The following is a 16,519-nucleotide window of genomic DNA, read 5'->3' as shown; positions in this document are numbered from 1 at the left end:
CTGTGAAGCATGGGGGTGGCAACATCATGCTTTGGAGCTGTTTCTCCGCAAAGGTACCAGAACGATTGATCCATGTACAGGACAGAATGAATGGGGCCACGTCTCATGAGATTTTGAGTGCAAACCTCCTTCCATCAGCAAGGGCATTGAAGATGAAACATGGCTGGGTCTTCCAACATGACAATGATCCCAAACATACCGCCCAGGCAACGAAGGATTGGCTTCGTAAGAAGCATTTCAAGGTCCTGGAGTGGCCTAGCCAGTCTCCAGATCTCAACCCCATAGAAAACCTTTGGAGGGAGTTGAAAGTCCGTGTTGCCCAGCGACAGCCCCAAAACATCACTGCTCTAGAGATCTGCATGGAGGAATGGGCCAACATACCAGCAACAGTGTGTGCCAACCTTGTGAAGACTTACAGGAAATGTTTGACATCTGTCATTGCCAACAAAGGATATATAACAAAGTATTGAGATGAACTTTTGATATTGACCAAATACTTATTTTCCACCATAATTTGCAAATAAATTCTTTCCAAATCAGCCAATGTGATTGTCTGTATTTTTTTTCTCATTTTGTCTCTCAAAGTTGAGGTCTACCTATGATGCCAATTACAGGCCTCTCTCATCTTTTTAAGTGGGAGAACTTGCACAATTGGTGGCTGACTAAATACTTTTTTGCCCCACTGTATACTCCTTTATACAACGCTATTGGTTTTTGTTTAAACATGTGCAATAAACAAGCATATTCTCTGAAATGCTCATATACTCAAATAAAAATGAAAAACACAATTCAATAATGTCCTTTGTGCATCAATAAAGTCTCTCTGTGCATATAGTGTCCACAAGCTTCCACGTATTCATAGGATAATGCAAAATGCATTCAAACTTATTAAAGTGTCCATGCTCAAGAAAGTGCTCCATTTCCAACAATCAGTGCCATAGTGTTCTCAAAATCCTCAACCATAAAACACAGAACACTCACCAGATTTATATGACTACCTATCACAGGTGAGTCATACAGCACTTAGTTACATGGATCACCCAAACCGTACTCTCCGCTCCTCGCAAGACCTCCTACTCTCTAGCTCCCTTGTCTCCTCCTCCCATGCTCGTCTCCAGAGCTTCCATCATCCTCTGGAACTCTCTACCCCAATTTATTAGACTATCGCCTACTCTGCTCACTTTTAGGCGAACTCTGAAAACCTCTCTTCAGGGAAGCCTATCCTGCCCTCAGCTAATACTGGAAACTTCTACTCTTCCAACCAGTCCATCTCCCACAGTTACTACCTTTTGTACCACTAGCCCCTCCCTCCTAGATTGTAAGCTCCAAGGAGCAGGGCCCTCAAATCCCTCTTGTATTGAACTGTATTGTCTCCTGTTATATTGTAAAGCACTGAGCAAACTGTTGGCACTATACAAATCCTGTATAATAATAATAATGGATAACCATCATCAGCCTTCTTCTTGGGCCTAGCTGTACTCCTTCCTTTTAAATGTCTCACACAACATGTAGGGAGAGATGGAGGATTACCATAGTTTGAAATCTTTAAAACCTTTTATTTATTACAAAACACTTCCAGAATGCCCACTCACATTGTCAGATGAATACCCTTACTCCAGGATAAAAATGCATGTTACATCATAAGCATAGGGATAACATGGATCTGGTTCTAGGCTCCTTCACCGTCACCTTCTCCTGCATTAACCACTTCTGGTTTGTTTGCTGTGTAGGATGACGTACCTTCCTGCTACGCCCCAACGTGGCATTTCATCTTCCTGACATTCTCAAGAGGCATGAGAGTGATGCCTCAGAACGTGGCTGTGCATTCCCAGTGTGCTTGTGTTCCCTGGACACAGCGCATCACCGCTGAGCAAGAGGGCTCTGTGATTGGTTCTTCTGATTACATGATGGTTGTGTCCAGTCACAGCCATCATGTAATGTAAACACAGCCACCTGTCAGTTGATTAGCTCTGCTTCACCTTACACACAACCCACCAGTGATCAACCGCATCTGTCACAGCGTACCAGTGATCACCATCAATCACAGCGTACCAGTGATCCACATCTGTCACAGTGTACCGCTGTCAAATCCACATCGGTCACAGTATGCAAGTGTGAAATTCCCCCTTTTAAAAGCACTATCAGGCCCTCCGATACAAACAGAAAATGTTACCTCTTTTTATATTTTACTGATGATCTGCTAAAATTACTTTTTGGATCAGTGCACTCTATACGCCAGCCAATATATTGCCAGCAATCCTAATTCATCATATGACCGCTCATTTGTGTGGAAACCCCTCAACATGGAGGAATTTATTTCTTGGACTTGCATTGAATATGGGACTGACAAAAATAAATAATGAAGTCTATGCCTACTGTTCTATCCAACCTATACATCATACGCCAATCTATTCTTCTTGTATGCCCAGAACACGCTACGATATAATGACATTTTTACATTTCAATAATACCCACTGCCCTCATAATCATCCTGATTAAGACAAACTGTTCAAAATTCGGCCACTAATCAACATTTTTGCAGTATGTTCAAGGACATGTTTACTCTTGACAAAATTATTTGTGTGGATGAATCCCTAGTCCACTTCATGGAAGGCTTGGCATTAAACAGTACATGCCTAATAAATGGGCCAAATATGGGGTAAACCTCTACAAGGTATGCAACAGGGTCATGGGATATGCCAATAACATCAAAATTTATGAGGTAAAAGACAGCCAGCTAGACCTCTCTGGATGCCCTACCTATATGAGGACAAGTGGCAAAATTGTTTGGCAACTTATAGAACTGCTGTTCAAGAAGGGTTACCATCTACTGAATATGTAAATAATTTCTACCCAAGTCTCGCACTATTCGGCCATCTCTATCTAAAGCAAACCGTGACCTGTGGGACTGCACGGACCAACCACAAGGGCTTTCCACAAAGATTGGTCACCACAAAACTAAGATGGGGAGGAGTTTGCCAGGTTGAGGAATAAAAAGATACTAGCCCTAAGTGGAGAGATAAAAGATGTCAATATCCTTTCTGAATGAAAAGAATTCCAAATGTATCCGATGGAACAAGACAAGGTCCCGTCCTGAAACCAAAATGCATACAGGACTATAACCAGGTCATGGGGGGGGGGCATGGATATGAACGACCTGATATTACAGCCCTATTTAGCTACTAGATCAATCTATTGGTATAAATAGGTCACCATCTACTTGTTTCAGTTAGCCCTATACATTTAGTATGTCATCTTTTCTAAGTGCACACAAACATCCCTAACCCACCTGAAATATCCTTGGACCCCTTCTCTTCTCCATCTACACCTCCTCCCTTGGCAAACTCATACACTCCCACGGCTTCAACTACCACCTCTACGCTGATGACACTCAAATTTACCTCTCCACCTCTCACCTCACCCCCACATTCTCCGCCCGCATCACTCACCTCCTAAACGACATCTCAGACTGGATGTCGCTCCATTTCCTCAAGCTTAACCCCTCCAAAACCGAGCTTCTCGTCTTTCCCCCTGCCCGCGCCCCCCCCCCCATCCTATCCATCACTACCAACAACACCACCATCAATCCCGCCCCGCAAGCCAAAGTCCTTGGCATCATTCTGGACTCAAACCTTTCCTTCCAACCTCATGTCAAATCACTTACAAACACATGCAGGCTCCACCTCCGCAACATCGCCAAGATACGCTCCTTCCTTACCCCAGACACCACTAAGCTACTCGTTCACTCCCTGATTATCTCACGCCTTGACTACTGCAACTCCCCCCTCACCGGCCTACCCCAGTGCAGGCTCTCCCTGCTTCAGACCATCCTGAACTCAGCGGCTAGACTCATCCACCTTACCAACCGCTCCACCTCTGCCACCCCCCTCTGCCTATCCCTCCACTGGCTCCCTATTGCCCAATGCATCAAATTCAAACTACTCACTCGGACCTACAAAGACATTCACAACACTGCCCCTAACTACCTCACCAACCTGATTCCCAGGTACCACCCTACCCGTACCCTTCGCTCTTCACAGGACCTACTTCTATCTTGCTCCCTGGTCTCCTCCTCCCACGCACGACTGCAAGACTTCTCCAGGTCCTCCCCCATCCTCTGGAACTCACTACCCTAATCCATCAGACTGTCACCTTCCCTTCTCACCTTCAGGAGCTCCCTGAAAACCCACCTCTTCAGGGAAGCCTACCCCACCCTCACCTAACAGCCATTCTCCTTCATTCCTCCCACCACTCGATCCCCCACAGCCATTTCCTCCTGTACCACTACCCCCTCCCTTCTAGATTGTAAGCTCGAAAGAGTAGGGCCCTCTAACCCCTCGTGTGCTGTTTGTAGTTGCTGTACTGTTTCATGTATTGTCCCCCCCTCTATTGTACAGCGCTGAGCAAACCCTTTGGCGCTATATAAACTCGATGTAATAATAATAATATCAAGAGGACATTGTTAGCTCTTCTCTATCCACATGGCCATGCCTCCGAACAAATTTGCTCCATAAAACCAGACTCCATGAAAGGTATTTCCCCGATATCCTCTCTGTTACCCAAACAGGCCGCAAACCACAAAGAAAATGTCTTGTATTTTCCAGTAACGGAATTTGCTGCAACACCCGATACTACTGTCTCTAATGTCCCTCCCAGCCAGGCCTCTGTATTGGAGAGTCTATCACACATCACTACAAGTATATGTGAAGTGAAGATATTTTTCCATGTTCGCTATCTGTTATTTCCTTGTATGACCTAGACTGTTTAAAGACAATGCCTCTGCTTGCCACCTGAACTGAACCTGGACTGTTTATTAATGATGCCTCTGCTTGCTGCTTGAATGATCAACCAAGTTTCTGCCTTTCACATGAATTGACCTCGGACTGTTAATAGACTGTGCTTTTTCCTGCCGCCTGAACTGATCTTTTGCACTGCCACTGTATTAGTGGGATTCAAGACAACACAGGGGTCTCGTGTATGTGAGAGACCCCAGAATAGGTTTTCCAAGTGGAGAAAACTAAGCTTTTGGCTTTCTCTGGGTTTTGTAATTCTCGGATTAGTGTCTGCAGACCAGAGGCTTCAAAGAGATTTGGGTGGGAAGAAGCCCCCACCCGTGTCCAGGTCTTACCTTACCGAGTTCCTAAGCCTGATGTTTCTGCCTGCTGCCATCTGACCCTGGCCTGTTAATCAACCATGCCTCTGCCTGCCTGCCACTTGAAATGACTACACCTCCGCCTGCTACCTGTACTGCCTTCTTGACCATGTTCCAGCCTACTGCCAGGGTCAATACTTTGGCTGCACTGAGCACGTTTCTGCCTGCTGCCTGTACCAATGATTTGGCTGTGCTAGCAATATATATTCCTGCTGCCTGTACTGACTATGGACAATATTACTGTCTGGACGATTCAATTTGCTGTCACTAATCACATCCCTGCCTGCTGCCTGGACCAATGCTTTCTTCTGTGGACAACTGCATTACTAATACCAAAGGTAATCTTTATTTTATATCCTTTGCCCAGCAGAATGTATTTTGAGGTGTAATTCTTGGTATGTACATGCTATGCGTTAGAAGCTTGAAGGGGCTACTTAGATGTTGGACCTCTGGATGTGGCAAGGCTGTGGAAAAGTCTTTCACATGTGGTATCGCCTTACTCAATAACCAGAATGTACTCAAATAGCAGAATGTATTTTGGTGTGTAATTTGTGGTATGTACATGCTGTGTGTTAGAAATATTTTATAAATTGACAACTTTGTGTAAAAAAAAAAAAAAATACGTTTACATTTTCCTTCTACATTTTCTAAAAACTTGGGCAAAATATGACATGTTCAAAAGACTCAATGTGCCTCACAGAATATACACTGGGGTGTTTGCTTTCCAAAATGTGGTCATTTTGTGGGTGTTTCCATTGTTCCGGTGCTTCAGGTCCTTCAAAAATGTGATAGGTAGTCAGGAATTTAGATGTGTAATTTATGCCCCTGGAACACCTGAAGGTGCTACTCAGAATTTGGGCCTCTGTATGAGGCTAGGCTGTAGAAAAGTCTAACATTTGGTATCGCCATACTCAGGAGGTGTAGCAGAATGTATTTTGGTGTGTAATTGCAAGTATGCCTATTCTGTGCATGAAAAATAATGTAATATGACAATTTTGTAGGGAAAAAAAATGATTTCCTCATTTTCCAAACAACTGTAAGGAAAAAAAAAATTACAACTTCAAAAAATTCACCATGTCTCTTACTAAATACCTTGGACTGTCTACTTTGCAAAAAGGGGTCAGAGGATATTTTACTGTCCTGACATTTTAGGGCCTCAAGAAATGAGATAGGCAGACAGTACATCAGGACTGATCAATTTTCAATAATACGTAACCTAGCTTGTAGATACTATAACTTTCACACAAACCAATTATCATATATTTATTAGGATTTGTTCTATCAAAGACACGTAGCAGAATACATTCTGGCCTAAATTTATGGCAAAATTTGATTTTATTGGATATTTGTTTAAAACAAAGTAGAAAATATTTTTTTCCTAAATTTCGATCTTTTTTTTACTTATATCGCAAAAAATAGAAAAACCCAGTGGTAAGTAAATACCACCAAAAGAAAGCTCTATTTGTGTGAAAAAATGATAAAAATTTCATTTGGGTGCAATGTAGCATGAAGGAGTAATCAAAGCATGGTTAAGCGAAACATATTTGCAACATCTTTCTCTCAAGTTTGAACAGTCTACTATGCTTTCTTATTCTGTTCTCTACTGCCATTTTTCTCCAAAATCTGACAATGTGTGCACAACCTAAGAATCAAAGAACAAACATTTAGGAATACAGAATTCAAATTAGCAAAAAAATACAAAGATATGCTAGCCAATAAGACAAAGATAGAACACAAGTGTTTTTGCACTTCACTTATGGAAGCTGTCAGTTTAATAAAGTTTACAGGTATCATAAGAACAGTGGGCACTACAGAAGAGTGGGCATCTTTCTCCAAAACATCACGCTCAGGACAAAGAACCCCAAACTGCCCCCCTTCCCAGCGATACTGCAGCTTTAATTCAGAAACAGCACAAAACATATCTGATTCCTCAACCACTACAGGCCTTAATCCTGAGAGTACCAGAGTAGATGGCATCACCTGGAAAACGATTGTGTTGCTAGCCACTCTGGCAACACACAAAGTTAAGGCCATTTTTTTCAAGTAAGACCAAAATCAACAAACTCCTAAAATCATTTATGTACAAGTTAACAAAAAAGCTACCAGTCCCATTGCATTGGAATAGGTCAGTTCTGTTCCTTAATCATAATTGATTTAACTGGGAATTCTTATGTTGGCAGAAGAGGCTAGATTTCAATTTGAACATCACTGAGCAGGGCCACACTGGTTGGAGGAAAAGATAAAGTCACTTGGTTGCAGCTCTATACTCGTCTGTTATGGTGGCCGTTTCTTAGCCATTATCTGGCCATAATATGTCACCATTACCCCCCCAACTCTACTGCCTCATCTTCGTCAGTCAATGCAGCCTCACTTTACCAAAGAGGACTGGTGCTTGGAACAAAATATACCCCATTTAACAAACATACATTCATGTCTTGTCCCCAGTCAGTAATAAGAAGCATTCCCAATTAAATTTTCCAAAACAGTTTTAATATATAGCACTCTGCAGACAGGTGGGCCTCTGCATCCGCTCTTCCTTCACTGTGCTGGAGCCCTGGAACAGGTCATTCTGAATTCAGCTAATACAGTCTTTTACACAGTTTTTCGTGAGGTCAGAACTCGGACTATTGAACCAAGGCCTCCTATTACTAATGCCTGTGGAAAGATAAAAAGAAACATATGGATCAGAAACAAGAACACTTAATTCCTTCAGTAAGAAAACAAACTAGTTTAAAATGTTTTTTTTTTTATACTCACCATTAAACCCTTTTTCTTGGAGTCCATTGAGGGACATTGGATTTCTGAAACCCTAGGTTATACTGCAGGCTACAGTAGGATGGGACATTGGCCAACAAAGAAAACTGTAGACCACACCATACTGTATCCACTCCTACTGCTAGCAAACCTCAGTTTTGTAGCAAGCAGTACAAAGGCCATGATCAAACACTGGGGGTAGCACCTGCGTCTCTAAATGAATTCCAAGAACAATATTTTACGGTGAGTACAAAAATCTCATTTTATTTCTCATTCATTGAGGAACACAGAAAGTCATAAACCTCCAGGACATCCAAAAGCAGTCCAGCTGAGATATGACCAACACAGCCAACAATGGCTAAGAGACCCAAAAGAAAAAACAGAAAGCAAAGCCTTCTTACAGCTCATAGATCTAGCTAAAAAATCATTTGCCCAAAACTAGCATCAGAACTTTGAGAACGTGTGACCAAAAGAGAAGGGTCTGCCTTGCAAACCAGGGGAACGGGTCAGATGCAAAAAGCTCAAAAGGCATTAATTGCACTAGTGCAGTGAACATTAATTGGAAAGGGGTTAAGCCAGATTCTTAAAGAACAATAACATGTCTTAGAAATGGTGGAATGAGTCCTGGGCCCTGGGCAAAAAGGCAATCAGGATTGCTAAATGTCCATTAATTTCTAAAATTCTGTAATTTTTACTGCTGTCTGCTTGCTTTCTCCCTTTCACCCCTCACATCACTCTCTTTCTTCCTCCTCCTAGGGTATTCACTGAAATACCCTTCATCTCAAATGTTGCCTGGTGAATTTGCTGCCAGTTGTCTATACTGGGAATATAAATGTCTGATAAGCCTGGAACTTGAAATTCTACCATGGGCAGAATCTGCTCTGCCTCTCTTGCCGCATTGGGACTTCTTGATCCTCCCTGATTGACTGATGAATGCCACTAATGTGGCATTGTCAGACTGGAAGTCAAGCAGGTGGTCTTTGATTAAATGGACAGCTGTATTGCCCAAAGTTCAGAGATGCTGATCAGGAGACAGATTTCATCGATAATGAAGTATACTGAACCGACAAGGGACCAAGGACTCCCTCCCAAACACAACAGGCTGGTGTCCGTCACCAGCATTTTGCAAAACACGGGAAGAAACAACTTCCCCGACTTCAATGCCAGATCCTGCGGCCACTAAGGCAGGGATAGCCTTGTCCTTGGCATCAACCAAATCAATTTGTCCAGAGATAAGACCAATTTCTCCTCCAAAGCCCTTGCTGACTGTTCACTCAACAGGAGGTCATTTAAGCATATCACAATGCTAAAATCCTGAAAGCACAACAGGGCCAACACCTGAGGTTCAGAAGACAAGCCGAATGAAGAGCCATGAAGTAGTAAGGCAGAGACCGTATAGTAAAATGCAGTAAATATTGGTGTGGTAGATTTCATCCAGAATTTTTAGTGCCAAATGCAAACATTTAGAGCCTTGACATCCAAGATAACTAGAAAAGCAGGTGCAAGAGGAAAGTATTTTCAGCATTAGGGGTCCTATAAGACCCAAGACCTAAAACAGCACTCACAGAAGTAATAGGCTGATCCTCTAGTTACAGGGGTGTGTGTGCCACATCAATAAGAACTGTAACTGTATCCTTTAACTCGTGAGTAATAGCAGTGGTCTGACTTCTCAGGAGAAAGCTCATCAGTTAGATACTTGAGCAACTTGGTATCAGAGCCTCTGAGGCCAATGGCTCAGACTCCGCTAAGGCTGCAGCTGAATCAGATCCTGAACTTGAAGAGAGTAACATTATGTGCTTGCAGCCCCTGCTAACAAAGTTGGAAAACAACTGGGTAATTCTTGCATGACCATAGTAAAAACTTCAGCTGAGAGTGCAGAGGACCCAGCCACACCTGATGAAGCCAAAGAGGGCTCCCAGGAGGGATGATACTAATATCAGAGGGCAGCAAGATTTCAGGCTACAGACATTGCCAATATCAGGGGGCATGTTTCAAGTAGTTTCCAACAGGTTAGTGGAGAGCATGCTGAGAGCTACAGGTACAGTGCCCCCTCCTCATTTCCTGTATCTACAATGAGACATATTGCAGTCACAGGCTTGAAGTACTCACAAACTCTGGACAGCTGGTAGCAGATGAAAAGGTTTACAACAGGAGGGTTAGACAGTTGACGGTGACCAAAGTCACTATAGGGGGCAGGAGAAATGGATGCGAGATTGAAGTTCTCTCTTTGCAGTTGAAGCAGCAGAATGCTTCCTTGATGCTGTTTGGTAGGAAAGAGCACTAAGTATGCACACATGACACTCCACCCAGTGGAATGACTTCAGCGCCATTTCCCACAGTGACAACCCCCTTCCATGACAAAGCTGGTGGGAAACAGACTTTGGTGCCCTTTAACCAACAAAATAAAGGAAACTCCTAATGCCAGACTCAAATGGCCTATTAACAAAGTGAGGCTTCAGAGACAGGGCAAGCACAGAAACACAGCCAGTGCTTCTGGACCTGAACTCCAAAACTGACATAGCCAGAACCAGTTTAAAAAGCACTCAAGCAGAGACCAGTGCCTGGGGGTGACTTTCAGGCTCAACCCACAATGTCCAGTCAATTGGGGTCCAATTACAAAACAGTTTAAAAGTCAGGCTAAAGGTGGGATAGCTGTGAATTAATGCACAGAACTACTAGCAGCTTTCTAGAGAAGAGTGTTCACTGAAGAAGGAAGTTTCTAGAAGAAATTATACGTAGTCATTAAAACAGCAGTCCTGAAAAAAAGATGTCCACCCTTTTGTTCCTGTAGGCACAGTATAATTGAAGGTTTAAGGCTTCCTGTGTCTCTCAATGGACAAGAAAAAAAAATGCAAGCCACAAAGCAAAGGGTTTCTACCATTTTGGAAACTCATTTGTACCTTTGTGAGGTAATCAACATCAAAAGCTCATGAACAATTGTCAGGCTGTGCACTAAACACTGTCCTGGGTTTCTGAGGGATTAAAGCAGTTAAAAGTTAGTTAAAGCTAATACAATTTATAGCAATTAAAGCAGTTGTAAACCCCAAAACAAAAAAGCACATTGAAGCCTTCATAATACATTTCTCTAACAATGTGTGCTTTTACCTTCATAATGTTTAACATTTTCAATGGGGAGGATATTAGCATTGAATGACAGCAGCTCCTGTGGAGAACCCCACTGTCATTGACTGCAAGGCTAGAGGCGTATTTACTGGCTATATAAAGCTGATGCACTGTGGCTTGGTCCCTCCCAACACAACAGGTTGGTGGCCATCACCAGAATTTTGCAGATTACGGGAAGAAACAACTTCCCAGATTCCATCGCCAGATCGTGGGACCACCAAGACAGGGATAGCCTAGTCTTTGGCATCAACTTAATCAATTGAATCAGTTTGTCCAGAGACGGGACCAATTTCTCCTTCAAAGCCCCTGCTGACTATATTCTCAACAGGAGGTCATCTAAGTATACTCCCCTCCCAACATTCAGACCATGCATAGCCTGGAAAGAGCGAGGCAGTCACATGACTTGAGTGACAGTGATTCCACAGCCATGTTGCTACTGCTATTCAAGGCATGACAGTTCTGGTATCACTGGCACACAACAATGACATGCTGCAGTTTGGCCCTGCCTGTAATGGAAATGTGTACAAGGCTGTGCAAAAGGGCAAGGACACCGTGCTGTTCAGAATTCAGCCATGACAGTTTGTAACAACGCAGACATAGTAACAGCAGTGGTACCCCTTTACATCCTCCCCAGAAAGCCCTCCGGTACAATACACAAACTGTCAGCTGAGGCCAGAAATACTCCAGAAGGCTTTTATGCATCTTCCCTCCTCTTCTTTAGGTTTAGAACTTTTTTTTTTTTCTCTGGGGGGGGGCAGCGGTTGCCTGGTTTTGACAGGTATACCCATACCCTGCGACTTAGAAGCTGATGATTACGGAATAATTGCAGACTGGTTAAGGTGTGAAATATTCTGCAAAGTGAATAGAAAAAAACTAGAACATGGCAGAGAGTTCCTCTTTAATGGTACAAAGGAGAACCTTATAAAATTAGAATACTGATCCTAATTTAGGCTATTCATACAAGACTCACAAAGGCTTTCTCCTAGATTCTCACACTGTAGTGTTACATGTTGCACATCTCCTTTTACCAGGAGATGGTTTACTATTTTCCATGTATCTGGCCTGCAAAGAAACACATAACAGTCATGAGTCATGGCCAGACAAGGAACACCACTAAGACTTCTGCTGCCACCGTTGTCACTACTACATTTCCAGACTCAAACAATATGTACACAGCACAAAAAGAGGCATGTGTCTATATTTGGTTCCAGCTTTCAAAACTCTGTTGAATTGCGCCAGAATCCAAGGCACCAGCACGGTTCTGCCAATTGCCTGTGTTTCAAACACCAAAAATAATGCAGCCAAAAAGCCTGACCTGAAGACCCGCCCCTTCTGGAGGACGTGCTGCGTACCAGCGAGGTATCTCAAGAGGCTATATATTCCAGGCAGTGCTGGCTCTCTCTGAACACAAAGGAGGGAGAGAGCTCCATCCCCTCTGCATGAGAGAGGATGTCTGTGGGACCAAAATACACCTTAAGTAAAGTAAAACACGTGGGGAAAACTCCATAGGACTCACAATAGCAAATGGAGCCCCATCTAACACCAAAAAAGGTAGTTTCTAACCTCTGTTTCCTTTATTATATGGGCAGAACGCTGCCTTGAAAAATGATTCGGAAAATTAGTTTTTCTCTAGACCTAACACCAATAACAACTTACACATAATACAATATAATACAGGTTTTAGTATTACTGGTGTATTGGAAGGTTTAAAACCCAAATTAATGAACTACTACTATTAAAAAAGAACTATCATTACAATGTTTTTACACTGTGTTTGTCCCATATTGCTAGGTTTCCCCTTCCAGCAGCAAATCCTATAAACCACTAGGAAAGAGATGGACTCATTGCAAAAACAATTTTATTTAGCTTAGACATCTCCTTACGTGGTTTGAAGCTGGTGGTCTAGTCCGCTTGCTCTATTCCACAGTATTCACTCTGAACATAATGAAAATGTCATGCAGCACACTGTATTTAATGTGGCTATTAGATACATCCTTAAGGCTAACAAAGGGGCAACATCATCAAACATGTAAACGGATTGGACTGCCAGCTGTTCTGCATGAAAGAAGCCTAAGTATGGCCTTGGGTTCCCATAAGCTCACTTTCTATTATTAAATGTGAGAGCAATAGTTTACTTCTCACAATGAAATTTAGTTAACTATGCAATGAGTATAGATACACAAGTGCACAAAGTATACGTCCTATTTTTAATTTTTTTTTTGGAAGAGTTGCTGTGACTGTACTTTACTAGTTTTTATATACTTTGGAGGAAATTACAGGTTCATTTATAGCCCAACTCTTCATGCCCCTCTCCACCTCCAGAGGACCCTGAAAGCAGTTACATTTTACAGTCATGTGACTCGCTGAATCCTCTTCAGAATTCTCTTGAAGTTCAGCGGTCCTTCAAGATACAAATTGTGAGTGCAAAACACTGTGCTCTGAATGCATGCCTATGATGTGCTACACTCGCACTCGTTTCTTAGTTGTCTGGGTTGAGTGACACTGAGTGGCGCTGGGTGCAGGTCAATCCAGACGATTGGACCTTCTGGTGAACAAAAGGTTCTGCATGGGGATAGCTCCATATTGATGGTGAGTATTGCAAAAAAAAAAAAAAATAGCACACATTAATAAACAAAAGGGAAAATATAACAGCTTCCATAATACAGAATAATTTAATGGGTGCAATACTAAGTCCGAATGGAATGGTAATAGAGTGTGTGTGTGTGTATGTATGTGTGTGAGTGTGTGTGCGTGTAAGGGGTAGGTGGCTCGCACACTTAAAGATGAACTGTATTCACTTTGTTTCTAGCAATGCAGCGCCCCGGGCTCCATGGTGGCCACTGACATCTTCGAGTGGCTAGCTTCCAGCCACTTTTATTTGCCAGGCCAATATGACATCCATATGAACCAAGAGGCACTAAGTGCTCTGTAGAGTGTGCTGTAACCAGGAAGGGAGGAGCCCAACCCTTAATGGAATAAGCCTGAACTGCCTTCTGCCATATCCATTTAGAAACGGAGGCAGAGGAGGCTGACAGGCCTTTATGCGGCCCATCTGTAATCACAAAAAAGAATCTGACCTCTGAAGGAAGCCGTAGTGCACAGGAAGACACAAACCACCCAGACCATGTCCAAGGAGTGCAGCGCAACCTCCTCAGGATGTGGACACAGTAAAGGTGGGACAATGTTCTCATTTGGATAAAAAAAAAAATCGATATCACTTTCAGAAGAAAGGAAGGACAACCAACATGTCCCCTTATAGACCAAATAAGGGGACTTATTAGGACAAGGCCAACCAGCTCCAACACACAACATGCGGAAGTGATGGCAAAAAAAAGGTGACCTGAGAGAGCATGAGCAAGGGAATTTCCCTAACTTTCTTAAAGGGAAGCTTCTGAAGCACTGCAAAAGCCAAGTTCAGGTCATGTGGTGGCAACGGAGAACACACCGGGGGTGCCACATGATGAAACCCTCAAGAGAAAATTAACCATAAACCAAGGGACGTTGAAACACAACCGCAAGGGCAGACACCTGACCCCTAATGGTACTCAAAGCAAGCTTGCTCTCAAGGCCATATTGGAGAAGGCTAAGATCCGTGCCACTGAGAAGGCTCAAGCCAAGACCGAAGCCTGTCAAGTGTGATAAAAACTCTTCTGGTAGGTACATGTATAGACCTTCAGTATGGTTGGGATCATCGAGCCTGACAGCCCCGTCTGCCGGAACCTGGCTTTCAAAAGCCAAGACATCAAAGCCAGCGATGATAAATCAGGATGGAAGATTGGGCTCTGGGATAGAAGATTTTCCCTTAGAAGCAACCGCCAGGGGATCTCTACTATCAGCCACACCATGTCAGCGTACTAGGGTCGACAAAGCCAATCTGGGCCACCAGAAGGACAGGAATACCTTCGGCCTTTTTCCTGCACAGCAGATGAGGGAGAAGCTTAAAGAATACATAAACCCAACATTTCATATTCCTGATATGTGTCTGCTGTACCTTGTACTCATATGAGGAAGTATCCTTTTTTCTTTGTATTGCTTTCTTTGTGTGAAATCCCTGGTGTTCCTGGCAGTAACTCTGGTTTCCTATTAAAAACTGACCACACTAAGCAGAAGTACACACTGCTGTAAGTTCTCTGTGTTGGGAACTCAGCCTGCTCTCTTCCAATGATCAGGAATAGAGCAAGCCTTTCACTGGGAAGATTAGTGTGCTGCTGTTTCTCATCCCCCAGCTCTTATGCCGCTGAAAACAGAGGGAATATTTTAACTTATTTAAAAAAACAAAAAAAACAAAAACACACGTTTTGCCTGTTATTTCTATTTTAATTTATTTAATATCGGAATGCATGGTTTTACAAGGTGAGGGCTTACAATCACTTTAAAAAGAGGAGATGCATTAAAGATATGATAATGGTTTCACTGTTGAAGCAGGATGTCAGGAAATCCACGTCAAGTGTGCTCCACAGTAGACAGAGCTGTCGAAACACCTCTGGCTGCGGAGACCATTCTTCCCAGTCCACTGCTTTAGACATAATCTAATCTAATTGCCCAAAGTTCTGAGACACAGATCAATAGACGAGCCTCCCTTACTGTCCAGTGGCCTTGACCCGACCTTGGCCCCTGGACTTCTCCCCATCTGGACAGGCTGGCATCTGTAGTGACAAACGCCCAGCCCCGCAGAAGAGAAGACTCCCCTGGCCAGAGGCTACGGAGATTGGAGCCACCAATTCAGAGAAATCTGATTGTCCCAAGAACAGGAAAGACTTTTCCCACTTAAAGAGGATTTCCATCTGCAGACCTCTCGTGTGGGACTGTGCATTTTGGACCGCCTCAAAGCAGGAGGATACCATGAGTCCAGAACTTACATGCAGGATCGCAGGGAAAGCCTGCCTGTGGGAAAGCAGCAGATTAATTGCCACCTGAAGCTTCCACAGTTTACCCAGCAGACGGAACACTTTGGCCTTCACCAAGTCAATCATCAGACCCAAACAATCCAGGGTCCTGTTCGAGTTAGAGCAGACTATTTGAAGCACAGGACCCATCCAACTCCTGCAGATGGTGCAGTGCGAGCGCTACATTGTCCATAAGCAAAGAATGAGTCTTCACTCAGAGGAGAAGTCTGTCCAGATAACCAATCACAGCAATCCCTTGTTATTTCTGCAACGTCAGGACCGGAGCCGGCACACCTTGGTAAATACCCAAGGAGTAGAGGACAGACCAAAAGGGAGAGACACAAACTGGTAATAAGCTTCCCCAAACACAATTTGTAAGAAGCGTTAGTGCCTGGCTCAGAAGAGGACATACAGGTAGAAAACCTTGATATCTACAGAAGCTAGAGGGAGGCCACCACCAAACGGAAGGCTTCATTATGAAGTTGTGCCTCTTCATGAAAAATTCAGGCCTCGAGATTCACGAAAGGATGACTTTGAAATTGTAACAAGGATGCACACACCCAGGACATGCAGTTTTGGACACCAGGCAAGTGTTTGTTTTTTT

The 16,519-nt window shown here is 43.3% G+C and overlaps 1 protein-coding gene across 1 annotated transcript in view; it reads right to left on the bottom strand.

Annotated features, from left to right (window-relative positions):
- Positions 1-6,890: 6,890 nt before the first annotated feature.
- Positions 6,891-16,519, bottom strand: part of ARPC5L (actin related protein 2/3 complex subunit 5 like) — an 85,367-nt gene continuing 75,738 nt past the window's right edge. The window contains exon 4 of the mRNA XM_089693384.1: positions 6,891-7,807. Within this exon, the coding sequence (XP_089549510.1) occupies positions 7,745-7,807 (63 nt within the window). The 3' untranslated portion in view covers positions 6,891-7,744. The remainder of the gene's footprint in view (positions 7,808-16,519) is intronic.

Source organism: Staurois parvus, unplaced genomic scaffold, assembly GCF_062004578.1.
Source record: "Staurois parvus isolate SC_StPar_1 unplaced genomic scaffold, SC_StPar_1.0 ptg000630l, whole genome shotgun sequence".
In the NCBI taxonomy this organism is placed as follows: Eukaryota; Metazoa; Chordata; class Amphibia; order Anura; family Ranidae; genus Staurois; species Staurois parvus.
The sequence above is the reverse complement of the archived record's forward strand: the minus strand, read 5'-3'. Positions and strand labels throughout refer to the sequence as shown.